The following is a 27,896-nucleotide window of genomic DNA, read 5'->3' on the forward strand; positions in this document are numbered from 1 at the left end:
ATGTTCCAGCACACACACTTCTTCCATGCCGGTGTCACTACTCTGCTAAGAATGATCTGAAATAATATCTCCTCAGAATTGAGCTCATGAACGAGGAGGTAGCTGACAACTGGTGTACACACTAATTGACTGTACACTGTACACTTACTTGATAAAAGGCTAATGGGTGTTATATATATATATGTATATATATATATATATATATATATATATATATATATATATATATATATATATATATATATGGGGTGCATGGTGGATTAGTGGGGCTTAGTGGGTTGGGGGTTTGATTCCTGCCGCTGCCCTGTGTGTGTGGAGTTTGCATGTTCTCCCCGTGCTGCGGGGGTTTCCTCCGGGTACTCCAGTTTCCTCCCCCAGTCCAAAGACATGCATGGTAGGCTGATTGGCATGTCCAAAGTGTCCGTAGTGTATGAATGAGTGTGTGAATGTGTATGTGAGTGTGCCCTGTGATGGATTGGCACCCTGTCCAGGGTGTACCCCGCCTTGTACCCGATGCTCCCTGGGATAGGCTCCAGGTTTCCCCGTAACCCTGAAGGAAGGATAAGCGGTATAGAAGATGGATGGATGGATATATTTATATATAAATAAAATATATAATAAAGCGCCTACTGCTTAGCATACTAATCCCAACACACACTGGTGTTCTGGTGTAATGCGGTGTGTATCCGAGGTGAACAGAGATCCTGAACTACATGGATGAGATGAGAAGGGAAAAAATCTGCATTGAGGATAGGACCTCCCTGCGCGTGCAGCAAACTTTCAACCAATCAGAATGCAGTCCTCACATGCGCGAGAGAGAGAGAGAGAGAGAGAGAGAGAGAGAGAGACTGACTGACTGACTGTGTGTATGTGTGTATATGCAGGAGAGAGTGGGGAGGTTTGGCTGATAGGGATTGCTGTTGAGTTGGTATTTTGGCTGAGCTGAATGTAGAGTGAACACTTTGAGCGTCCACACACACACACACACACACACACACACACACAGAAGCTTCCCGAGCTTGACGCAGAGCCTGAGCCATGCCTCTGACCCCTGGAGAGCTTCTGTCGGGCTCCATGTTAATCCTGCTGTTGGTCGCCAGCTCCTCCGAGTGTAAGTAAACAACCGCGGCATTACACGACTCCGAGCCGGGGTTGGTGTCGGTGTTCATGTAACCTGCAGCCTGGTGCTAACGTTAAGCGTTGTGAAGGACACACAGCTCAGCTAACTTCACCTCTCAGCTTACAGACTGTTCACTCTCACGGTCTTAGTTACGACTCTGCTCGGTGTTTAATGCTCGGTGTTTCCTCTGTTTCACAGTGTCCTTGTCGCCTGAGGAAGCTAGCCAGTTTTTAAGGAGACACCGGAGAGCCAACCAGGTTTTTGAGGAAACCAAACAAGGGCATTTGGAGAGGGAGTGTGTGGAGGAGAGGTGCACCAAAGAGGAGGCGAGAGAAGTGTTCGAAAACGACCCAGAAACGGTACAACGGTTTTTCTTTTTAATGAATAACAACAATAATAATAAATAATAATAATAATAACAGCATTGTATATTTCTCGTCCTTGGGCGTTGATGACCTAGCACAGTTTAGAGCTGTGTGAGTTAAAGCGTCGTGATAAACCACTGTGGATCTGCTAGCCGTGTAGCTTCTTCGTAGGATTCGGACTCGATCCCCAAAACGAGTCGATTCCAAAAACGAGTCGAATCGATTCCATATCGTTTTTAAACGCGCACGGGTGAAGCAGGTTTAACAAAACGATTATAATAAAAGTAGGAGATGTGTAGCGCATTTGAGTTCATATTCCACTGTTTATTTCACAAGATAACCTTATCTGTACTGTCTTATTTTGTGGAATCGATTGTACAACTGAATCAGAGTCGACACTTAAAATTTCCTGATTGGAACCTACTTGATATGACAGCCTTGACATGCTGTTGAACCATAGGAGATTTGATTTGTAGCAGAGGGACACATCTAGCTGTATGTATCAACTTTCCATAACTCTGCAGAGCAATAGGTGAGGTTACCAAATGAAGAAGGCTGGAATCTGTATATGTCTTGAGCCTCATCACAACAAAGTCCTTAATATTTTCTGGTCCTCCACATTTCCCTATGCACCTAACATAGGCTCAGTATTCTGACTGTATAGGGAGTCCATCCATCCATTTTCTGTACCGCTGATCCTACACAGGATTGTAGGGAGCCTGGAGCCTATCCCAGGGAACTTGAGGGAACACCCTGGATGTTGGTCCAGCCCACTGCAGGGCACAATCTCACACACATTCACACACTACAGACAATTTTGGAAATGCAAATCAGCATGTCTTTGGAGCGGGAAACCTGAGGAAACCCCCGAAGCACGGGGACAACATGCAAACGCCGCGCACGAAGGGCGGAGCCGGGATGCGAACCCCTAAAAAAAAAAAAACGTCCTTACAGTCTTACTAGTCCTAGCACGTGTGATTTATGTAAATGCACATTTAATGCCTTTACAAGTTATAAATGGCCTCTTGCATCAAGAAAGCGTGGAAGTATTTGATTGTGTAAATGATTCTCCATCACCACTATTCTCTGCTCGCTTTGAGCCAATCAACAATGTGATAGGTGTGTAATACAGGAATCTTCATCTCAGCTTTATTCCTTCTGGGCTTCCTCATGTCTGATGTACTCTTCCCGACGGCACGTGAACAATACTATACCTGCTTTCATCCTGTGTGATGCTTAGTGCTATTAGACTGGGTATAGTTGTTTGGAGTTTTTTTTTTTTTGAGGGGAGAATAAAGGTGCCCAGGCAATTGAGTGTGAGTTATACACGAGGGATTAGAAATGAAATAAGGTGGATTGGTTAAATAGGGTGGTGGTCAACCTTAATGCTGTGAACCGTTGTGTGTGTGTGCAGGGATTAAATGCCCTGTGTGCTCATCGCTCATGGTGGAGATATCAGTGTATTATTCTGGGTGTAGTTGTGGAATCTGTATCTGACTCAGCAGAGCTCTGACTCTGCAGCTTTCAGACTGCAGCAGCTGTACAGTTGAATCCGTTACTCGGTAACCTGCAGCTGCTGGATGAAGCACACTTCATCTATCGTTATTGCCTTGTACACACACTCACTCTGTGCGGATGGTGGATCTGTGGACAATGGTGTCAGATTGATTGAACTCGATTGAACTGATCTCTGACTGCAGCACATGGAAAGACAAAGAAATAGATAGATCGAGTCACAGCAATGCATGTACAACCCTCGTTTCCAAAAAAAAGTTGGGCCGCTGTGTGAAATGTCAATAAAAACAGAATGGTTTTCAAATCTTTTAAACCCTATCTTTAATTGAACATTAAGAAGGAGAAAACATATCAAATGTTGAACCTGAGAAAACTGACATGCATGCTGTGTAACTGGCTTGTAAGTACTGTTCATGAGAACCAGGAATTTTTGGTCTTTAATCAGCTGTACAAACATGATGCTTCTGAATCTGTAGGTTATAAAACAGTTGATATTTAAAATATATGTTGGGGTGTATGTGTATATATATTATACTGTATGTACAGGTGCATCTCAAAAAAATTATAATATCCTGAATTTTTTTTTCTCCATAATTTACTTCAAAAAGTGGAACTTTTTTGAGATGCACCTGATGTACACTGATCAGCCACAACTTCAAAACCACTGACAGGTGAAGTGAGTACCATTGATTATCTCATTACAGTGGCACCTGTCAAGGGGTGGGAGATATATATAATTAGGAAGAAAGTGACCAGTTAGTTCTCGAAGACGATGTGTTAGAGGCAGGAAAAAGGGGTAAGCGTAAGGATCTGAGTGACTTTGACAAGGGTCGAATTGTGATAGCTAGACGTCTGGGTGAGAGCCTCTCCAAAATGGCAGGTTTTGTGGGGTGTTGCATTGGTTCGTACTTACCAAAAGTGGTCCAAGGAAGGACAACCAGTGAACCGGCGACAGGGTCATGGGCACTCAAGGCTCCGATCCCACAGAAGAGCTACTGTAGCACAGATTGCTGAAAAAGTTAATGCTGGCTATGATAGAAAGGTGTGAGAACACGCAGTGCATCACAGCTTGCTGCTGACTGGTCCGAGTGCCCATGCTGACCCCTGTTCACCAGAGAATGCACCTATAATGGGCATGCGAGCATCAGAACTGGGCCATGGAGCAATGGAAGAAGGTGGCCTGGTCTGATGAATCACGTGTTCTTTTACATCATGTCGATGGCCGGGTGTGTGTGTGTGTGTGTGTGTCATTTACTTGGTGAAGACATGGCACCAGGATGCACTATGGGAAGAAGGCAAGCTGGTGAAGGAAGTGTGATGCTCTGGGTAATGTTCTGCTGGGAAACTTTGGGTCCTGGCATTCATGTGGATGTTACTTTGGCACGTATCATCTACCTAAACATTGCTGCAGATCAAGTACACCTCTTCATGGCATTGATATTCCCTAATGTCAGTGGCCTCGTTCAGCAGGATAATTCTCCCTGACACACTGCAAAAACTGTTCAGGAATGGGTTTGAGGAACATGACAAAGAGTTCAAGGTGTTGACTCGCCTCCAAATTCCCCAGAACTCAATCCGATCAAGCGTCTGTGGGATGTGCTGGACATACAAGTCCAATCTGTAGAGGACCCACCTCACAACTTGCAGGACTTAAAGGATCTGCTGCTAAAGTCTTGGTGCCAGATACCACCGCACACCTTCAGACGTCTTGTGGAGTCACTGGGAAATACCTCAGAAGAGTCCTCCCATGGAAGACAGTTGTTCGGTTTGGCCACACCCCATACCTCTGCAGTGTGTACAGGTTACGTGGTTTGATCAGTTCCCAGAGACACATTTTACACACTGTTGCAGGTCTGGTTCCTCACGCAAACAAATGAAAAGATACTCAGTCCCAACATGTTGCGACAGGACAGCGAGATTAAACGCCAGTTCAGAGCGGATTAATTGCATCACATCTTCCTGTTCCAGTGTTGTTCAGAGTGTGGGAGTTACACCATACAACAATACATACTTACAATAGTTTCTCTAACAGGAAATATAGACCGGATTGCATTTATAGTACCCCAAACATGTCTTTATGAACAGTTTAAAGCAATTCAGGTATATTTTGTTTAAACGATTTTAAATATGCCTTTATAAGAATTCCTATTTCCTGTCCTTCACCATGCTGTGGATATGGAGTTTGGAAACGTCTTTGTCTTCCTGCTGTCCTGAATAACTAGTTGTCAATCTGTCACAGGTCATCACAGGAGGTTTATATATATATATATATATAATGTATATGTATGTATATATGTGTGTGTGTGTGTGTGTGTGTGTGTGTGTGTGTGTGTGTGTGTGTAAACCGAGAGTCTGTTTTCATGGTGTCTGATCTCCTACTATTCTTTTTCAGGACTATTTCTACCCCAAGTATTTGGGTAAGTTCTGAAATCTTAAACAAACCTCAAACAAGAGACATTCATCCACAATATACAGTTTAATCACGTTTCTGTTGGAAGGTGATAAAACATAACTGTCATTCTCCTGTGTCTTAAGGATGCCTGGATAAATTTGCAGACAAGAAGAAGGAAGACCTGGTCACCTGCGTCCACAGTGAGTGACTCCTGATTGTCTCAGTTTGTTCGTCTCACTCGCTCTCTTCTTTCTTGCTCGTATTTATAAATAGTTTAATAGGAATGCAGCGTCCTTTTTCTTCCTGCTGTCTGTTGCTAGAGCACTGCATTGCAGTAGTTTTGAAGGAGCAGGTAACGCATGTAGAGCGAATGTCCGTTCTGCAGCTCTGTAGTATTAGTAGTCGTGTGTGTGTGTGTGTGTGTGTGTGTGTGTGTGTGTGTGTGTGTGTGTGTGTGTGTGTGTGTGTGTGTGTGTGTGTGTGTGTTTGTTAGGTAATTGTGGATAACTCGATGTCCTGATGTTGCTTTTGGGTTGTGTGTGCGTATGCAAGCATGTGACGTGACGTGACGTGATGTGAGCTGGTAGCACTGATGCACTCTGGAGGCTCGTCCTTCACCACGAGCTTCCGCTGAATCAGAGGCAGCAATGTGCCAGTTTACAATCCTCTGCTCCTATTGGTCGATCCAGGAGCCCTGAGTCAGTAACTGTGATGCTGTGACTCTGCAGTGTGCTCGCTCTCTTCTCTCTCTCTTTCTCTCTCTTGCTCTTCTCTCTCTATCCTCTCTTTCTCTCTATCTCTCCTCTTGCTCTGTCCTCTCTCTCCTCTCTTTCTCTCCTTTCTCTCACTCTCTCTCTCTCTTTCTCTCTCTCTTCATTCTCTCTCTCCTCTGTCCTCTCTTTCTCTCTCTCTTCTCCATCTTTCTCCTCTCTTTCTCTCCCTCCTCTCTGTCCTCTCTTTCTCTCCTCTCTCTTCTCTATCTTTCTCCTCTCTGTCCTCTCTTTCTCTCTCCTCTCTCTTCTCTATCTTTCTCCTCTCTGTCCTTTCTTTCTCTCTCTCCTCACTCACTCTCTATCCTCTCTCTCTCTCTCTCTCTCTCCTCCTTTCCCCTCTCTCTCTATAACTTTCTCTCTTGCGCTCTTTCTCAGCTCTGCCCAGACATGTCTGGACTTAGAGAGCATGGAGAGTAGTGAGACTTTGCAGTGTCAGCAGTCAGATCAGAGACTACAACTTTGTGTGAAAGGAAACTGAAAGATGATATGAAGCCTTTCATAAACTAAGCTGTGAAGAACACATTGTGCTGAGAACTGTATGCTCCTGTTTGGTGATTAAATAACTTGTGAGAATTTAGACCCAGATTTGTGATTTGACACTGAATAACCAATCCAACATTCTCTCTCTCTCTCTCTCTCTCTCTCTCTCTCTCTCTCTCTCTCTCTCTCTCTCTGTGTTTTGTTTGCCTCTCAGACATTCCAGACCAGTGCTCCCCCAATCCTTGTCATCACATAGGGACAGTACGCTGTGAGGACAAAAAGGGCGAATTCCAGTGCCACTGCTTCACAGGGTGGACTGGCCTCAAGTGTGAGAAGGGTAAGACTCCTCAGTCATCAATTGAAACTACATACAGCAGCGTTCAGCATTAAATGACACCTGCCACCGGACATTTTACTGAAGGACATCGCTCCTTTTAGTTCTCATGTCCATTTTTTAATATGTCGAATCCCTTTAGAGAATTGTCTATTATTAGATGCAGGTGGATTGGGAGGGGGCCTGCTCTGTCCTCTTCTGCCTCTCTGACTTGGCATGACTGAGCATATTTCCTCTAGTCCTCTAAGATGTCCCACTTGCCCCTTCTCCTTGTGCGCAAGTCGTCACAGTGACCATGATCTTTGAAGTTCAAGCTGTAATAATGAAAAAAAAATGTATGTGCTCATTTGAATGGTGCCTTTCTCACACTCGAGCATGCTGCATACTATTTGTCAAAAAACAAAACAAAGGGTAAGAATGAAATAAGCAGAAAGAAAGGTCATGTATGTAGGTCATGAAAAACGTATGCCTTCAGCTGAGACTTAAAATAGTTCTTAGTGAAACAGTAACACTGTGTGTCAGAAAGCTCGCCATGGCTGCACTGTTCTGTGAAAGGTTCCTGTTCCATGATGTTCATCTGTTGTGCCGTTAAATCAGGACTAGGACGTACCAAACTACACTGATAACAATAACCCAGAGTTCCTGTGTGCTCTGTATGTAATAAATATGCAGCTCTTTGTATGCTGTTTGATTTCGATGAACCATTCGGCTCTGCAGTGGAATATTGTGATACAGGGCTGGATAATATGTCAAGATATTAATACATACATACATACATACATACATACAGTGCCTTCCACTAATATTGGCACCCTTTGTAAATATGAAAATTGTCTTTATTCTTTAAAGTTTTGATCTTTTGTTTAAAAAAAAAAATTCACAAAAATACTCTGCTCTCATGAATATCAAACGACTGCAAACACAACACAGGTTTAAAAAATGTATATCTTTTTAAATATACATGTGCATCTCAAAAAAATTGAATATCTTGTTAAAGTTAATTTCTTTCTGTAATTTAATTCAAAAAGTGGAACTTTCATATATTGTAGATTCATTACACATGAAGTGAAATATTTCAAGCCTTTTTTTTGTTTTAATCTCGATGATTACGGCTTACAGCTCATGGAAATCAAAAATCCAGTATCTCCAAATATTAGAATAAAGAATTTATAAAACAGAAATGTCGACCTTCTGAAAAGTATGTTAATTTATGCACTGATACTTCTGGTCAGGACTTTAATCCTTTTGCATGAATTGCTGCATCAATGCGGCGTGGCATTGAGGCGATCAGCCTGTGGCAACAATTATTGGTAGGTGTGCAACAGTTATTGGCACACTTTAGTCAATATTTTAGTCGATACTTTGTGCTACCTCCCTTTGCCAAGATAACAGCTCTGAGTCTTCTCCTATAACGCCTGATGAGGTTGGAGAATACATGGCGAGGGATCTGAGACCGTTCCTCCATACAGAATCTCTCCAGATCCTTCACATTTCGAGGTCCACACTGGTGGACTCTCCTCTTCAGTTCACCCCACAGGTTTTCTATGGGGTTCAGGTCAGGGGACTGGGATGGTCAGGGCAGGAGCTTGATTTTGTGGTCAGTAAACCATTTTTGTGTTGATTTTGATGTGTAATTTGGATCATTGTCCTGCTGGAAGATCCAATCACGGCCCATTTTAAGCTTTCTGGCAGAGACAGTCAGGTTTTCATTTAATATCTGTTGATATTAGGCCATGATGCCATGTATCCTAACAAAATGTCCAGGTCCTCTGGCAGAAAAACAGCCCCAAAACATTAAAGAGCCGTCATCATATTTAACCGTGGGCATGAGGAACTTTTCCATATGGCTACCTCTCTGTGTGTGACAAAACCACCTCTGTGTTTATTGCCAGAAAGCTCTATTTTGGTTTCATCTGACCGTAGAACCCGATCCCATTTGAAGTTCCAGTAGTGTCGGCACACTGAAGACGCTCGAGTTTGTTTCTGGATGAGAGTAGAGGCTTTTTTCTTGAAACTCTTCCAAACAGCTTGTGGTGATGTCGGTGACTTCAGATTGTAGTTTTGGAGACTTTCTGACCCCAAGACACAACTAACTTCTGCAGATCTCCAGCTGTGATACTTGGAGATTTTTTGCCCACTCGAACCGTCCTCTTCACAGTGCGTTGAGACGATATAGACACACGTCCAATTCCAGGTTGATTAATAACAGTTCCAGTTGACTGGAACGTCTTAATTATTGTCCTGATGGTGAAATGGGCGTTTTCAATGCTTGTGCTATTTTCTTATAGACACGCCCCATTTTGTGAAGCTCAACAACCTTTTGGTGCACATCACAGCTATATTCCTTGTTAATACCCATTTTTATGAACTAAGGGAATTTGGCCTGTGTGTTACCTCATATTTATACCCCTGTGAGACAGGAAGTCATGGTTGAGCAATTTCCTGTTTCTAGTCACCCAGGTGTACTAAAATTAAATGTAAAATATCAGTGGGAATGTACTTCAAATATATTTTTCTCATATGAATTCATAGGGGTGCCAATAATACCTATATTTAACAAAGATTTTTTTTTTATAAACCTGTGTTGTGTTTGCAATTGTTTGATATCCATGAAAGCAGAGTATTTTTGTGAATTTATTTTAAACAAAAGACCAAAAGAACAATAAAGACAGTTTTTCACAGCCTTCTTTGCTCATATTTATCAAGGGTGCTAATATCCAATATTAGTGTAGGGAACTGTATCTGGTCACGACACACTTTTCTGAGATGATTTTGATGCTTCTGCAACTCTGGCCAACTACTTAGTTACTCACACTTGTTGAGTGGATGTCAATTAGTCACACAGTCTTTCTTCAGTACCCTCCTTCCTGTCTGAAGTACACTATATGGTTAAAAGTGTGTGGTTATCTGACCATCACACCAATGTGCTCATTGAACATCCCTTTCCAAAGTCAGGGTAATTACTATGGAGTTGAATTCACCCCATAACAGCCTCCACTTTCTAGGAAGGCTTTCCAGTAGATTTTGGAGCGTAGCTGTGGGGATTTCTGTCCATTCAGCCACAAAGAGCATTAGTGAGCTCAGACACTGACGTGGGGCGAAGAGGACCGAGGTGCAGTCAGCATTCCAGTTGCTCACAAAGGTGTTCAGTGTGGTTGAGGTGAGGGCTCTGTGTGGGCCACTTGAGTTCTTCCACTCCAATCTTGGCAAACTGTGTCTTCATGGAGTTCACCTTCTCAGCTCACTGCACAGGGGCATTGTCATGCTGGAACAGGTTTGGCCCTCTTATTTCCAGTGAAGGGAAGACACTTATATGGGTGTGATGGTCATGGTGATGGTGTCCACAAAAGTTTGACCATATAGTGTATATATTAAGGGTATTTGAGGCATACAAATTAGTAACAAGAAGGACTAGACTTGTTGCCGGTGGAGGCATCCCCAATGACACAGTTATACCAGTGCATTAGTCATTTATTCTGAAATGCATCCGGTTATTGGCTGGATTCTTCTTGTGTAGCACTGGGTTTTCCCCTCATTATTAAATCACTTATGCATGTAAACCTACTAGGTAATTTTGTTAACTATCCGATTATTTTGCACATGCAAACATATTCATAGTCTCACACAGCAGCTCTGAGTCAGCTGTAGAAAAGAAGATAGTGAACAGATTACCTGCAGTGCACATATGCACTATGAGTCATTCACCTACCAGTGTGGAATGACAAGTAGATGAAAACAGGAGGGGGAAAAACTAGCTGGAGCTCAGCTGTGGAAAAGCCCGTCACTGCTGCAGTCATTTACGTCTTACAGTGGCATTAAAATCACCCTAGGAAGTTACTTTCTGCAGTTTGTGAGAGGAAAATGTGAGATGTTTTGCACCTCAATACTGAGCTACTGTGTCGTTTGAGTCGTTTTAGTCCAGCCCATTCAGTTGGTCCATGGTCCCGCCAATGTTTTCGTCATCGACTCATTTTGGTTCATTGTCTCCTTCTCTGATCGGCAGATGTAAATGAATGCAGTAAAGATAATGGGAACTGTGATCACGAGTGCAGTAATTCGGTGGGAAGTTACCACTGTTCCTGTCACCATGGTTACAGGCTATCCGGCCACCACCGCTGTCAGGGTAAGTCAGATTTCGTGAGTGTGAGATTTTTTATTTTTTTAAAAATGTATAACTTCTGGATTCTGATTGATCAGAAGGCGCTGATTAATTTGATGTAACAGCAGTTGCACATTAACAGGTTTTTGATTGGTTTTTTTTAATAAGTTTGACTGGGGTTCACAAACGTTTCATTAAATTTGTACGTGTGACTGAAATATACAAGCGATTTAAACTTGACGGCGTATAAATGTGCGGTAACTCTCACAAATTATATGATTCGAAGCCGATCAATCAAGGTTTACATTAGTTGGTCTTCTCATGCGTAAATCTACACACAGCTAGAAGCATGAATATGATACTTATTCACGAATAACAAATTTCTTGCGTAAATGCTCCTATGTTACGTGAATAAACACGACCTTACTTATGCTTGTATATCTGATGGTGAATGTAAATTATAGATCATTTTCTCCTCCTTCTGTTCCAGACATTGACGAGTGCACAGACGTTCCTGGTGTGTGTGGCACTGCGCAGTGCAGGAACCTTATAGGGTCCTACGAGTGCCTCTGTGACGTTGGCTACGTCTATAATAATGAGACCAAGACCTGCGAGGGTGTGTCAGATTTCTGTTGGCGTATTCATGCATTCTGTGTAAAGATACATTTAAAAACGTTACATCCCTATCAGAGAAAATCCATAGATGATGTAAACGAAGTCTCTACAGACCCTGGCAGTTACTGATGCATGAGCATCAGATATCACATGTTATGACATGCCAAACTAACCCACGATGGCACCATCTTCCAGGAAACATGCTGTAATAACAAGTGATTAGAATCCAAGTTATTTTTGCTGGCACCGGTCTAGAAGAACGTATTATGACTGAATGTCTTATTCATTTCAACACTCTTGTAAGCCAAACATGGTCATGATGCATGTACCCTGATAATGTCTACTGATCTTAATGTTCTGTGTTTAATGTTCTTATAATGTTCACACAGCATTTTTTGCTTTTAGCTTATTATATATAACGGAAAGCCAGGCCATCAAAGTGAATATTTCAGACAGCAGACATTTCTGTTTCACTTGTACACACATACTGCCAACTTGTTGTTGCTGTCTGGAGAGAAATGACTTACTCTGTTTGCTTCCTGTTTGGTAGACGTGGATGAATGTGAGTCACCTGTGTGTGAGGAGCAGTGTGTCAACACGCCCGGGAGTTTCCGTTGCTACTGTGACGGAAGACAGGCCAGGAAGCTCGGCCATGACCTGAGTAGCTGTGAGGTAATGAATAGGTTTGATTCACAATTTCTTTGACTGCTGTGCAGGTTTTACTCGTATATGAAGTAATACCTACACAATAATGACTACAGGATCCATTAAGAAAAATATACCGCCATGACTGTTGAGTGATTGACATCTGCATAATTGAATACATGTACTCTCTCACTTGACTGCTCACTTACTCTTATACATGTACACCCTTTAGCATATCGAGCCTTGTCTGGAATTGAACATGAATCGAAACGCTCGCTCTCTGTACCTGGGACGCATGTTCAGTGGAGTTCCTGTGGTCAAGCTACGCTTCAGACGCCTAGTTCAGACTGGGTGAGCTGCCACAGATAACCTTTTTTGTTATATTGTGTTAGCAGATTTATAATGATCATCTTGTGAGATAAGACATTGTCCAGGTCACAAACTAACAATGTAGCCAGAACTATACACTGCTGTGAAAAAGTATTTCTTCTTTTTTTTTGTGTATGTTTCATAACAAATAGTTTTAGATTTTCAAACAAAATGCATCAAACATGAAACAAAGGCAACCTGAGTAAACACACAATACCGTTTTTATTATTTTATTTTATTGACACAAAAAAAGTTGTTCCAAAACCACCCATGTGAAAAATTAGTTGCCCTTAAACTTACTTAAAATTTGGTAGCAGCAATAACTGCAACCAAACGCTTTCAATAACCGGAGATCAGTCTTTCACTTACTTCTAGGACTCAGACTTACTCCTGTGCTTTGGATCGTTGTCCTGCTGCACGATCCAGTTGAAGACCGGACGTTCTCCTTTAGGATTTTCTGGTAGAGAGCAGAATTCATGTTTCCCTCAATTATTACAAATTGCCCAGTCCCTGAAGCAGCAAAGCATCCCCACACCATCACACTTCCTCCACCATGCTTGACCGTAGATATGATGTTCTTTTTGTGGAATTCTGTGTTTGATTTACGGCAGATGTAACGGGACTCCTGTTTTCCAAACAGTTCCACTTTCAACTCATCAGTCCACAGAACATTCTCCCAAAAGGTTTGAGGATCATCAAGGTGTGTTTTGATTAAATTCAGATGAGTCTTAATGTTCTTCAGGGTTAGCAGTGGTTTTCACCTCACCACTCTTCCATGGATGCCATTTTTGCCCGGTGTCTTTCTGATAGTGGAGTCATGAACAGTGACCTTTATTGATGCAAGAGAGGCCTGTAGGTCCTTTGATGTTGTCCTTGGCTCTTTTGTGACTTGCTGGATGAGTCGTTGCTGTGCTCTTGGAGGAATTTTAGAAGGTGGGCCACTTCTGGGAAGGTTCACTAGTGTGCCGAGTTTTTTCCATTTGGAGATAAAGTCTCTCTCTGTGTATCTTTGGAGTCCCAGAGACATTGAAATACATCAGTCTGGAAAGGTTTACAATCAATCACAGCAATCACCTTCTTCATCATAATTTCTGGAATTTCTTTCAACTTTGGCACTGTGTGTTACCGAGTAAGACCTTTTAACCAACTTCATGCTGTTGTAAAAGTTCTGTTTAAGTGTTGATGTGATTGAACAGGGTTTGCAGTGATCAGGTCTGCTTGTGTCTAGTCCAGCTGAACCCCATTGTGAATGCAGCTTCATAGATTTGGGGAATTAGTAACTACGGGGGCAAATACATTTTCACACAGCACCAGTTGGTATTGGATAACTCTTTTGCTTCAATAAATAACTAACATTTAAAAATTGTATTTTGTGTTTACTCAGGTTGCCTTTGTTTTTATCTTCGATTTTGTTTTGATTTCTGAAACAATTTCATATGAGAGATACACAAACAGAAGAAATACTTTTTCCTTTTGATCTGTTATTACACTAGTTTGCCTACTTATTTAGTATTCACTCGCTGTTCCCACCCAGCTTCACAGCAGAGTTTGACCTGAGGACATATGACTCTGAAGGAGTTATCTTCTTCGCTGGTGGTCACTTAAACAGCTCCTGGATCGTACTGGCAATCCACAATGGGAAACTGGAGCTGCAGCTGAAATACGGAGCTGTGAGCCGGGTGACCAGCAGCGGCCCTTTGGTTAATGATGGGCAGTGGCACAAGGTGAGCAAACACTGAGGGCTCTGTCGGTCTTTTCTGAGTAAGCCATGATGTATATTAATGTTTATAGGCCGACCGATAGTGGATGTTTCTGATACCGATAACTGAGTAGGGCAGTACCTGCCGAAAACCGATTACTCAATCTGTACTTTTTAAAATTGATACTGAATGAAAACATAACACTCAAAGTAAAGTATTGCTGAATTTTATTAGCACTGACCAAGAAAATTTACTGTACTTTTTAAAAAATTAAATACATATTAAAGTATATAAAAGATATCTATCCAAACTGAACCAAAAAGTAACACTCCAAATAAAAATTAAGATATCCAAAATTAATCAAAAACACTTCAAATAACACAACAAAATTACTCAGTGATAGTTTTTATTTCGCCTCTAGAGACCGCTCTCATAACAGATGCAACCGGGGAAAACTATCGATGTGGATTTTTGACAATAACCGATAGTTCCAGCATTCTGTCGTCTGTGCTGTTTAATCAGCAAGACCCATCACTCGGTCGACCTCTAATAAGGAAACGTCTTCTATGGGATATATGCAAACCTCAATACTAGCCATGTTTTCCTTCAGTACGTTTTAATCCTATGGGTAGTGTATATCATCAATAGCACGTGGCTATACTATGATTTACATCAACCATTCTGCACTTTGTGCTCAAAACACTTAGATGCTTAATATTGCTCAAATTTGACTCTCTCCAACTGGCTGCCAGATCTCAGTCGAAGAACAGGGCCGAAGCCTTGTGATAAAGATTGACAGGGAGGCAGTGATGAAGATTGCAGTGAACGGAGATCTTTTTACTCTGAAGAAAGGCATACATGAGCTCAACCTAACTGTGGGAGGAGTTCCCTTCAAAGAGGATGGACTGCTTAATAAGGTAAGGGTGAAGTTAGGCAGTTATTCTTCTCTTAATCTGTTCGTTATATTTTGGCTTTGCTATTTCTCAGTGGACATATTTCACATGGATGTGCTATTATGATTTACATGAAATTATTTTCAGACAGCTTTGAAAAAGGCACAAAGGCGTAAAGGCTCAACCCATCTGCTAACTTCAGTAATACACTTTCCCCTTCAGCACATCCTTCTGCCTGAGTGATTCAACAGATGTTATTACAGTTTCAAGGTGGCTTGTTTCACTTTCTTGGCGTGCAAACCTGCCAGCAAGCAGGTCGCATCTTATAATCTAGATATTAATATATGGAATGGCAGTCACTGACAACCCTCCAGTGAACAGCTTAATAAATACGAAAAACATCGGAAGACATGATGCAAAAGGATGAAAGATATGCTTGTTTAAAATATTAGGTTCTGGTACTGGGAACAGCAGTATGAGCCTTTGTGTGCAACAGCGTACAAAGACATCCTTTACAGTTGTGCACTTCTAACTTAGTGGCCATATAGTGTACCATGACCTGACTAATTTTTTCCTCTCTCACTGGAAACATTCCTACCTGTTTCCTGTTTCAAGGTTCAGTTCTTGGTCTACTTTTTTCCCCTTCTATACCCATTCTCTTGTCAAACTATCATTCTCCTACCACAGTTATGCTGATGACACGTGACTCATACTTTTCCTTTACTTTCTAAAGCTAAAACTAGTAAGACTGATCTCGTCATTTCCTTTGAGAACTCCCTGGTCCACTGTGCCTGCAAATGCATGACACTTGCGTGGTGTTGGATACATGAAACTTCATTGTACTTCATACTTGGTCTGACCGGTTTAGGACAAATCAACAGTTTTGCTTCAGGTTGTCCACTCAGTTGCATGCTCCGAGCTCTCTCGTGTTGGAACATGACTACTGCAACCCGCTACAAGCTGATCTTCATGAATAGTCTTCATGGTAGAATGAACTTCCCCTGGCTGCTTAAACAACAGAGTCTCTTGCTTTCTATAATCTTTTTGATAAGCACATATGAACACTGCACATACAAAAACAAAGCTGTGTTATAATGTACTGTACTTTGTATATCAGCACTGACATACAAGTACAGTACATTAAGTGCAGTGCCTTCGACAACAAAGCACTTTAGTAAGTCAATCTGAGCCGGAGCATTTATCATATACCTCTACACCTCCCACACCCAGGAGGACAGCATCACTAGCACCCCCTCCCCATATGTGGAGGATGCCATCATCGACCTGCTTCACAGAGCTTACACACACCTGGAGAGGCCACAAAGCACTGTGAGGATCATGTTCTTTGGCTTTTTAAGTGCTTTTAACATGGTCCAGCCACTCCACATGGCTGAAAAGCTCTCTGTGATGCAGGTGGACCAGGACCTTGTGGCCTGGATCACTGATGTATGTCAGGCTGCAAGGCAGCTTGTGAGTTGTGATTACCAGCAACACTGGTGCACCGCAGGAAACTGTACTGTTTCTGTTCTTGTTCACCCTCTACACCTCAGACTTCTGCTTCGATTCGGGAACGTGACACATGTAGAAGTTCTCGGATGACCCCTCCATTGTTGGTTGTATCACAGATGATGAGGAGTACAGAGACCTTATCAAAAGCTTCATAGGATGATATGACGACAATGTGACTTTCAGCTCAACATCGGGAAAACCAAGGAGCTGGTGGTGGAGGTAGTGGACTTCCCAGGGGTGGAACTCAACAACAAACTGGACTGGTTAGACAACACTGAGGCCCTCTACAGGAAAGGGCAGAGAAGGGTGTTCTTTCTGAGGAGGCTCGTGGCCTTTAATCTGTGCACAAGGCTTCTATGGATGTTTTACCAGTCTGTGGTGGCCAGTGTTATCTTCTTTGCTGTGGTGTGCTGGGGAGGTGGGATTGGGACTTGTGGAGCTAACAAACTGAGCAAGTTTGTGAAGGACAGCCCTGTGGTGGGGATGAACTGGACCCAGTGTGGGGATAGTGACTAAGACGAGCATGAGAAGGACGCTGAAAGCTATCATGGACAATCTTCTCATCCTCTGTATGCTAGGCTCAGGAGGCTCGTTCAGCCACAGATTCATCCAGCCACGTGCCTCAAAAGGTCTGGAGGGCTCTTTCATGCCATCAGACTCTACAATGCCACAATACCCAGTACCTCCTACTCCACTGAGTCTCACAAACATGCACTCAACAGTTAATTGCCATTCCACAGATATTGCATGTGTATATACATACAGAACTCCAGAATATGTACATACACACCAATCTATTATTTCTATTGCGTCTACGTCTATTATTTCTATTGTGTATGTCTTTATAGAATTCTTTTCTTTGTTACTCCTCCTACTGTGCTGCTGTGTGAACTGAATTTCCCCCACCGGGGATCAATAAAGGTACATCTTATCTTGTACTATAATTGTATAGGTTACACCCAGTTGTCATTAGACTGTCAGCAGAATTTGTTTAAAAAAAAATAAAATAAAAGCCTATTCCCTGACCCTGTTTCCAATCCTATTAAACTTAAGACATAAAAAAAAAAAAGAAAGAAATTCAGATACATTCAATGTTAGCAAGGAACAGGTGCATGCTTGGCCTAACTCCTTATTCAGCCCATTGCCATTGATGCTCACTGCCCCTGTGAATTCCACTTACTGCAAGCTCAGCAGTATTTGGTTTGTGTCAACAGAGCACATTTTTTTTCTTCCCACACAACAGTCATAGGCGTCATCAAAAGCACCCTCTCTGTTTCTTCACTTTTTGCATCCTATTGGAAAAGCAGTATATAAAAGGATTTCAAACTGCAGAATAAATGGTAGATGCTTTTCTCTTTTCTTTTTTTCTCTTTTCTTTTTTGCTCTACCAGGAGGCAGCTTCGTCGCATCAGTGGGCAGGGGAAAAGTCATGTGCAGTGGTGGCCTGGATGCTGTCAATGACTCACAAAATGTCTTAATTTGCAGTTTGAGTTGCCATCAGAGTTCAAATGAGGATAGGTTTCTGAGTACACTGGTGTGTTCATATAAATTAACACCATACTGGATGAATAGGCACAGCTCACAGCAGTTGTCTGAATGCTTTGCCAAACCATTGATACGGTGCTCTGTTTACGGAAATTGATTACTGCATGAGGATCACGGCTCCAAAGGCCATATGATTTCAATTATAAATTTGTAAGATTTTTTCACAGGACACTGTGTAAAGGGCACCACCAGTGGGGATTATTGCAATGTTGTTGGGTTTTTTTGGTATTTTTTCCAAGAAGCTGTGCCATTATATATTTTCCCACAGTCCTATTTGATTAATTGGATGAGAGGACATTTCAGAGCATTACATTACCATTTTTTGTACCAAAACCTATTTGTTTGGGGAAAATACCATTCTGGTAGAAATGAACACGGTCATGCATGTAACACGGCTCCTCTTGTGGTTCTAAAACCAAACATTTGGCTGACCACATATGACGGGTTAATTTAGCTCGTCCCTTTATGACATTGGCTCGGTGTTTGTTGTACTTCAGTTGAACCCACGTCTAGACGGTTGTATGAAAGAGTGGCACTGGTTGACCGATGAAGACGCGTCCATCCAGGAGACCATTCGACATAACGAACGCATGCAGTGCTACTCCACTGAGGATCACAGCTCCTTTTTCCCAGGCCATGGGTTCGCCTACTTCAATCACAGCCATGGTGTGTTCACTGTTTGCAGATTTTTACATACACGTTAAGTATATTAATTATCTTGCATACAGGCACGTTTGTGTTAGTTATTATTAGTTGATTCTAACAGACGCACGTTTGTGCTTGTGAGGTAAGGAAGTGGGAGACACCTGTCGTTGAACTTGTTATCTCACACAGGTGATACGCAGGTGCTCAGTGTGCAGCTGACCATACGGCCTGCCTCGACAATAGGAGTTCTGTTTGCACTCGTTCGACAGGATACTGTGCCTCTTTCCATCTCCTTTTCTGACTACCATTCTGGAACGAAGCAGTGGGCAGAGGTCAGTACGTTTAGTGACACTTATTTAGTCAAACTGTTCTACACCTAGTGTATATACAGTCTGCTAACGGTTAATGTCATCCATGAGCATTTGAAGTTTTGTAATGCTTTATTTGAATACATCACCATTGGGCATTCATAACATTTCTAAGCATTTTATAAGTCTTTCAGAAAGGAATGCTGGAGGATTTGTGTATATCAAAAGGTGACTTTACACAAAGCATGACACTGAAGTGCTTGAACAGATTCTACTTAATGCTTACTTTAAGAATTTTACTCCTTTTTAAAAAAAGATTTTTCCACGTCATTCTACATAAAGCGTCTAATGTTGCTTTACTGATTTTGTCGTAAAACTTTAAGTATTGCAGCAGTGCTTATGAATGTGTTATGAAGGTCTGATGTTTCCAAAGTTGACTACCAGGACAGCTACAAGATCAGGTTGAGTCAGAAAGATGGGAGTTATTTTCATCCTGTACCTGGGTCTTAATGTAAATCCAGAGTACAGTTGATGCAGCAGGGTGTATTCTAACCTAACATCACCAACCAGATGAATGCAGTTTCAAACGAAGCATTTAGGTTTCTTTGTGTATTCCTTAACAGTATATAGTAGTGTCCTTTGGCAACGTTATCGTGGCCAGTGCTGCAGTCCACCTGTGTGACTGGAAGACGCACACCGTGAACGTGACTGTGGCAGGAAACAGCACCACGTTGGAGGTGGATGGGATGCTGGGCCTCACTGAATCCGTGCAGGGTTTGGAACCCCTGGACCTCTCGTACTCGTATAGCACATTTATTGGAGGCATTCCAGGTGAGAAAATACAAAGAAATCTGGGGGTCAGTGGTACACTTTTGCAATACAGTCACCCTGTTAAGTAGATTCGCATGAACTGTACCGAGAACTCACTCTGACTCCCTTCTGCAGATGTTTCTCTGGTGTCTACGCCGGTGTCTGCTTTCTACACGGGCTGCATGGACGTTCGAGTCAACGGCCGTCCGTTAGACATGGATGAGGCCCAACACAAGCACAACGACGTCCGCTCTCACGCCTGCCCTCTAGTGGGGCCTCACCAGTGAAAAACAAAAGGTTAGCTGGACCAATCGGAGAACCTGCCAGGGCAACATCGCTCGGCCCTAGCTTAAGCTTAGCCCTGCAACCAAATGCCTTTAAAAAAAAAAAAAAAGAGAACGTTTGAGTAAAATTGAATTTTAGTTCAAGAGTAAACTTAATTTGTCTCTTTAGGACTGGCTGATAACGGCCTTACCGAGCCAAATCATCTACATTGTGCAAAAAAAAAAAACACCATACACTCCTCCAGGTAAAAAACACACACTTACATTTCAATCCTGAGTTTTATTCTGACAGATTCATTGCATACTCATGCCTCCAATAGTACATAATGAATACACAATCACAGGCACTGTAACTTGTATAATTTATATTCTACTCGTTGAGAAATGGGAGGTGTACACTTATATTAGACATCTGAAAAAGCACTGCGCCACAACACAAGCTACTGAGAGAGAGAGAGAGAGAGCTGTACCATAGTGTATATGTAAATACGTGACTGTACAATGCTTTTTAAACAAAAGACAGATATTCTGCTACCTTTATTTCTAGAATGAAAGGCCTTCATATGTCACCAAAGGCTGAGTAGGTGCTCAAAGTCAGAATTGTTTTATAATTGTTTTGTCATTCCTTATATGTTTAAGTATTTGGGTTTTTTAATCAACTGTATTGTACTTGATTTTTTTGTGTGTTTTGTTTTTGTAATTCTCTTATGTTAGTCCTTGGTGCACTTAGTACTGAGGAAATCTTCAGTCTGCTCTGTCTGACTGGAGGCTGAGTGCTGTTAACACAAAAATAAAGGTGGTTGTAATAAGACTGTGTGCTCTATCGTGCATAGAGCAGCAAATCATTCTTTGGTCTGGATATTCTGTAGTGCAAGATGGTAATACTGGGTCAAACTTATCCTTAGATATTTCCTGCAGTCTCTCAAATGGACTTCTCAAAGAAATAAAATTTTGTAGGCCTAATGGTAATTGTTCATATTTTGCAGAACACAGTAAATGTGAGAACTCGTCAGAGTACTTCATCTTCAACTTTAATTTGGGGGTGATATTCTTGTACAAGAGCAGTTACTCAATATGTAACCAGGTCTTGACAGCTATAACTACTAGGGACAGTGAGACTCACCTGAATAACTTTGAACAAAGTTATGGTGCTGTGAAAAAGTATTTGCCCTGTCCTGATATCTTCTGTTTTTGTGTATATCTTGTAATAGAGATAATTCAGAGATAAAATCTAAGATAAAAACAAAGGCAACCCGAGTAAACACAAAATACAGTTTTTAAAGGATTGATAGGTTTTTTATTTATTGAAGCAAAAACTTATCCAATACCAACTGGTGCTGTGTGAAAATGTATTTTCCCCTGTAGTTACTAATTCCCCAAATCAACGAAACTGCATTCATAATGGTGGACTAGACACAACCAGACCTGATCACTGCAAACTCTGTTCAATCACATCAACACTTGCATACAACTTTTACAACAGCATGAAGTTGGTTAAAATGTCTTACTCAGTAACACACTCTGCCAAGGCTAAAAAAATTCCAGAAATGATGAGGAAGAAGGTGATTGAAATACATAAATCTGGGAAGGGTTACAAAGCTATTTCAAAGGCTCTGGGACTCCGTTATCTCCAAATGGAAAAACTCGGCACAGTAGTGAACCTTCCCAGAAGTGGCTGATCTTCCAAAATTCCTCCAAGAGCACAGCAACGACTCATCCAGCAAGTCACAAAAGAGCCTAGAAGTAAGTGAAAGTCTGATCTCCAGTTATTGGAAGAGTATGGTTGCAGTTATTGCTGCAAAAGGTGGCATAACCAGATTTTAAGTTTAAGGGGGAAATTAAGTTTTTTGTTGGGTATTGGATAACTTTTTTTGTTTCAATAAAAATAATTTAAAAAAATATTTATTTATTTGTGTTTACACTCAGGTTGCCTTTGTTTTATGTTGTATTTCATTTGAAGATCTAATTTTTAATACATGATGATTTGATATAAGATGTACACAAAAACAAGAAATCAGGATAGGGCAAATACTTCACAGAACCATTCAAAGTGATGCATGAAAGTATTTGCAGTAGAAATTACTCACAGGCTCATTTCTGGTTCTGAATGACAAGGAGTCCTGACAGTTATCTTCACAGAACCATAGATAGACATATCTAGTGTTCTATTTCACTCTTTCTAACCCCCAGGAGTGATGAAAGTCACCTGAATCATCTAATGGAACTGACAACTTTAGACTAATTGGAAATGTACTCATACCACAGAGAAAAACCTCCTACTCAGCAGAAAGAAATAGGAAGGAATAAGGGAAGGGAAGAGGTAAGTATGCCTCAGTGGTTAAGGCATTGGGCTAATGATCAGCTCTGTTGAGTTGGAATGCCAGCATTGCCAAACTGCCATTGTTGGGCCCCTGAGCATGGCCCTTAACCTTTAACTGTTCAGCTGTAAGTATCTCAATTGGAAGTCTTTGGATAAAAGCATCAGCCAAATGAGTAAAATGGAGACTCCACTCCAGCCCCATTATGCATGATATGATGCGTCATACATGACTTCATGACTTTATCTGAAGGTCCCGATATGTTTGTGAACGCATACAAGAAGTTATCCAGGTGATTCTCACTGCCCCTGGTGGTTAGGATGGATAAAACAATCAGTATTTCAAATCAGGCTGGACCCATCAGACTTAAGTTATAATAAATTATTTCCCAGGTTCATAATGTGCATTAAAAGGCATTCTACACTTCTAAATCTTTTATGAGAACCAAACTCTAGTAGTCCTTTAAAGTCCTTCAGCAGGCATAGGGTGGAGGCTTTTCAAAAGGCCCTAATGAGTGTGGATAGAGCGAGGGTGCGTTTGGACTTAGCATATAGCCTGAGGCGTCTGGACAGGTGGCCTGGGATGGAACAGAAGGGTTGGTATTGCTGAGCTGAGTGGGAGGATGGCTCTCTTCCGAAGGGGACACCGGAACCTCGGGGCTGGGCTGAGAAGGGCTGCCTGCTGGGTAACTGTTGAGGTGCTGAGGGACAGGAGGACGAGAGTAAGAAATAATAGATATTTCTAAAATATTTTCACCTGTACATCTCATTAATATTTAGTCCACTAAGCAATGGTATCTGGACTTTTACTAGAACTAGAAACCCCTTTGGGTGGGGTTGAGAGAAGGAGAGAAACATGAGGGTGTGATGGAGAGAGAGATGAGCGTGTTATGGGGAGAGAGAGAGATGGGGGAGAGAGAGATGAGGGTGTGATGGGAGAGAGAGAGAGATGAGGGTGTGATGGGGAGAGAGAGATGAGGGTGTGATGGGGAGAGAGAGAGAGATGAGGGTGTGATGGGGGAGAGATGAGGGTGTGATGGAGAGAGATGAGGGTGTGATGAGGGAGAGATGAGGGTGTGATGGAGAGAGAGAGATGAGGGTGTGATGGGGGAGAGAGAGAGAGATGAGGGTGTGATGGGAGAGAGATGAGGGTGTGATGGGAGAGAGAGATGAGGGTGCGATGGGGAGAGAGAGAGATGAGGGTGTGATGGGAGAGAGAGATGAGGGTGTGATGAGGGAGAGATGAGCGTGTGATGATGAGAGATGAGGGTGTGATCGGGAGAGAGAGAGATGAGGGTGTGATGGGGGAGAGAGAGAGATGAGGGTGTGATGAGGGAGAGATGAGAGTGTGATGGGGTGATGGAAAGAGAGAGATGAGCATGTGATGGAGAGAGAGAGATGAGGGTGTGATGGGGGAGAGAGAGAGAGATGAGGGTGTGATGGGGAGAGAGAGAGTGATGGGGAGAGAGAGAGATGAGGGTGTGATGGGGAGAGAGAGATGAGGTTGTGATGGAGAGAGATGAGAGTGTGATGGTAGAGAGATGAGGGTGTGATGGAGAGAGATGAGAGTGTGATGGAAAGAGAGATGAGGGTGTGATGGGGAGAGAGAGAGAGATGAGGGTGTGATGGGGAGAGAGTGATGGGAGAGAGAGAGATGAGGGTGTGATGGAGAGAGAGAGATGAGGGTGTGATGGGGAGAGAGAGATGAGGGTGTGATGGGAGAGAGAGAGAGATGAGGGTGTGATGGGGAGAGAGAGATGAGGGTGTGATGGGGAGAGAGAGAGAGATGAGGGTGTGATGGGGGAGAGATGAGGGTGTGATGGAGAGAGATGAGGGTGTGATGAGGGTGTGATGGAGAGAGAGAGATGAGGGTGTGATGGGGAGAGAGAGAGATGAGGGTGTGATGGGAGAGAGATGAGGGTGCGATGGGGAGAGAGAGAGATGAGGGTGTGATGGGGAGAGAGAGATGAGGGTGTGATGAGGGAGAGATGAGCGTGTGATGGAGAGTGATGGGGAGAGATGAGAGTGTGATGGGGTGATGGAAAGAGAGATGAGGGTGTGATGGGGAGAGATGAGGGTGTGATGGGGAGAGAGAGAGATGAGGGTGTGATGGGGAGAGAGAGATGAGGGTGTGATGGAGAGAGAGAGAGAGATGAGGGTGTGATGGGGAGAGAGTGATGGGAGAGAGAGAGATGAGGGTGTGATGGAGAGAGAGAGATGAGGGTGTGATGGAGAGAGAGAGATGAGGGTGTGATGAGGGAGAGATGAGGGTGTGATGGAGAGAGAGAGATGAGGGTGTGATGGGGAGAGAGAGATGAGGGTGTGATGGAGAGAGAGATGAGGGTGTGATGGAGAGAGATGAGAGTGTGATGGGGAGAGAGAGATGAGGGTGTGATGGGGAGAGAGAGTGATGAGGGTGTGATGGGGAGAGAGAGATGAGGGTGTGATGGAGAGAGAGAGATGAGGGTGTGATGGGGAGAGAGAGATGAGGGTGTGATGGAGAGAGAGAGATGAGGGTGTGATGGGGAGAGAGAGAGAAATGAGGGTCTGATGGAGAGAGAGATGAGGGTGTGATGGGGAGAGAGAGAGATGAGGGTGTGATGGAGAGAAATGAGGGTGTGAGGGGAGAGAGAGTGATGGGAAGAGAGAGATGAGGGTGTGATGGGGAGAGTGAGAGATGAGGGTGTGATGGGGAGAGAGAGATGAGGGTGTGATGGGGAGAGAGAGATGAGGGTGTGATGGAGAGAGAGAGAGAGATGAGGGTGTGATGGAGAGAGAGAGAGAAATGAGGGTCTGATGGAGAGAGAGATGAGGGTGTGAGGGGAGAGAGAGTGATGGGAAGAGAGAGATGAGGGTGTGATGGGGAGAGAGAGAGATGAGGGTGTGAGGGGAGAGAGAGTGATGGGAAGAGAGAGATGAGGGTGTGATGGGGAGAGAGAGAGATGAGGGTGTGATGGAGAGAGAGATGAGGGTGTGATGAGGGAGAGATGAGGGTGTGATGAGAGAGAGATGAGGGTGTGATGGAGAGAGAGAGATGAGGGTATGATGGAGAGAGAGAGAGAGATGAGGGTGTGATGGGGAGAGAGAGAGATGAGGGTGTGATGGGGGAGAGATGAGGGTGTGATGGTGAGAGAGAGATGAGGGTGTGATGGTGAGAGAGAGATGAGGGTGTGATGGAGAGAGAGAGAGAGATGAGGGTGTGATGGGGAGAGAGAGAGATGAGGTTGTGATGGAGAGAGAGAGAGAAATGAGGGTCTGATGGAGAGAGAGATGAGGGTGTGATGGTAAGAGAGAGATGAGGGTGTGATGGGGAGAGAGAGAGATGAGGGTGTGATGGGAGAGAGAGTGATGGTAAGAGAGAGATGAGGGTGTGATGGGGAGAGAGAGATGAGGGTGTGATGGGGAGAGAGAGATGAGGGTGTGATGGAGAGAGAGATGAGGGTGTGATGGAGAGAGAGAGAGATGAGGGTGTGATGGAGAGAGAGAGATGAGGGTGTGATGGAGAGAGAGAGAGATGAGGGTGTGATGGAGAGAGAGAGAGAGATGAGGGTGTGATGGAGGGAGAGAGAGAGATGAGGGTGTGATGGAGAGAGAGATGAGAGTGTGATGGGGAGAGATGAGAGTGTGATGGGGAGAGATGAGAGTGTGATGGGGAGAGATGAGGGTGTGATGGAGAGAGATGAGGGTGTGATGGAGAGAGATGAGGGTGTGATGGAGAGAGATGAGGGTGTGATGGAGAGAGATGAGGGTGTGATGGGGAGAGATGAGAGTGTGATGGGGAGAGAGAGAGATGAGGGTGTGATGGGGAGAGAGAGATGAGGGTGTGATGGGGAGAGAGAGATGAGGGTGTGATGGAGAGAGATGAGAGTGTGATGGGGAGAGAGAGAGATGAGGGTGTGATGAGGGAGAGATGAGGGTGTGATGGAGAGAGAGAGATGAGGGTGTGATGGGGAGAGAGAGATGAGGGTGTGATGGGGAGAGAGAGATGAGGGTGTGATGGGGAGAGAGAGATGAGGGTGTGATGGGGAGAGAGAGAGATGAGGGTGTGATGGGGAGAGAGATGAGAGTGTGATGGGGAGAGAGAGATGAGGGTGTGATGAGGGAGAGATGAGGGTGTGATGGGGAGAGATGAGGGTGTGATGGAGAGAGATGAGGTTGTGATGGAGAGAGATGAGAGTGTGATGGTAGAGAGATGAGGGTGTGATGGAGAGAGATGAGAGTGTGATGGAAAGAGAGATGAGGGTGTGATGGGGAGAGAGAGAGAGATGAGGGTGTGATGGGGAGAGAGTGATGGGAGAGAGAGAGATGAGGGTGTGATGGAGAGAGAGAGATGAGGGTGTGATGGGGAGAGAGAGATGAGGGTGTGATGGGAGAGAGAGAGAGATGAGGGTGTGATGGGGAGAGAGAGATGAGGGTGTGATGGGAGAGAGAGATGAGGGTGTGATGGGGAGAGAGAGAGAGATGAGGGTGTGATGGGGGAGAGATGAGGGTGTGATGGAGAGAGATGAGGGTGTGATGAGGGTGTGATGGAGAGAGAGAGATGAGGGTGTGATGGGGAGAGAGAGAGATGAGGGTGTGATGGGAGAGAGATGAGGGTGCGATGGGGAGAGAGAGAGATGAGGGTGTGATGGGGAGAGAGAGATGAGGGTGTGATGAGGGAGAGATGAGGGTGTGATGAGGGAGAGATGAGCGTGTGATGGAGAGTGATGGGGAGAGATGAGAGTGTGATGGGGTGATGGAAAGAGAGATGAGGGTGTGATGGGGAGAGATGAGGGTGTGATGGGGAGAGAGAGAGATGAGGGTGTGATGGGGAGAGAGAGATGAGGGTGTGATGGAGAGAGAGAGAGAGATGAGGGTGTGATGGGGAGAGAGTGATGGGAGAGAGAGAGATGAGGGTGTGATGGAGAGAGAGAGATGAGGGTGTGATGGAGAGAGAGAGATGAGGGTGTGATGAGGGAGAGATGAGGGTGTGATGGAGAGAGAGAGATGAGGGTGTGATGGGGAGAGAGAGATGAGGGTGTGATGGAGAGAGAGATGAGGGTGTGATGGAGAGAGATGAGAGTGTGATGGGGAGAGAGAGATGAGGGTGTGATGGGGAGAGAGAGTGATGAGGGTGTGATGGGGAGAGAGAGATGAGGGTGTGATGGAGAGAGAGAGATGAGGGTGTGATGGGGAGAG

General features: G+C 43.6%; 2 protein-coding genes across 2 annotated transcripts in view; one reads left to right on the top strand and one right to left on the bottom strand.

The window, feature by feature from the left end:
* Positions 1–827: 827 nt before the first annotated feature.
* On the top strand, positions 828–21,212 carry gas6 (growth arrest-specific 6). The gene is made up of 15 exons (XM_017458107.3): positions 828–1,111; positions 1,319–1,479; positions 5,393–5,417; positions 5,536–5,592; positions 6,860–6,982; positions 10,983–11,102; positions 11,569–11,694; positions 12,244–12,365; positions 12,571–12,689; positions 14,242–14,431; positions 15,160–15,324; positions 18,852–19,020; positions 19,189–19,331; positions 19,931–20,138; positions 20,253–21,212. The coding sequence occupies exons 1-15, from the start codon at positions 1,039–1,041 to the stop codon at positions 20,402–20,404; spliced, it is 1,953 nt and encodes a 650-aa protein (XP_017313596.1). The 5' UTR covers positions 828–1,038; the 3' UTR covers positions 20,405–21,212.
* LOC108258407 (transmembrane protein 255B) overlaps positions 20,817–27,896 on the bottom strand; it is an 83,442-nt gene continuing 76,362 nt past the window's right edge. The window contains exon 9 of the mRNA XM_053676023.1: positions 20,817–23,419. Coding sequence (XP_053531998.1) covers positions 23,192–23,419 — 228 coding nt within the window. The 3' untranslated portion in view covers positions 20,817–23,191. The remainder of the gene's footprint in view (positions 23,420–27,896) is intronic.

The sequence above is a fragment of the Ictalurus punctatus genome, chromosome 26, assembly GCF_001660625.3.
Source record: "Ictalurus punctatus breed USDA103 chromosome 26, Coco_2.0, whole genome shotgun sequence".
Taxonomy (NCBI): Eukaryota; Metazoa; Chordata; class Actinopteri; order Siluriformes; family Ictaluridae; genus Ictalurus; species Ictalurus punctatus.

Coding starts and splice junctions, on each gene's coding strand:
- gas6 (XM_017458107.3), top strand. CDS start 1,039: ATGCCTCTGACCCCTGGAGAGCTTCTGTCGGGCTCCATGTTAATCCTG. Junction 11,695..12,243: donor TGAGACCAAGACCTGCGAGG/GTGTGTCAGATT, acceptor CCTGTTTGGTAG/ACGTGGATGAATGTGAGTCA. Junction 12,366..12,570: donor ATGACCTGAGTAGCTGTGAG/GTAATGAATAGG, acceptor TACACCCTTTAG/CATATCGAGCCTTGTCTGGA.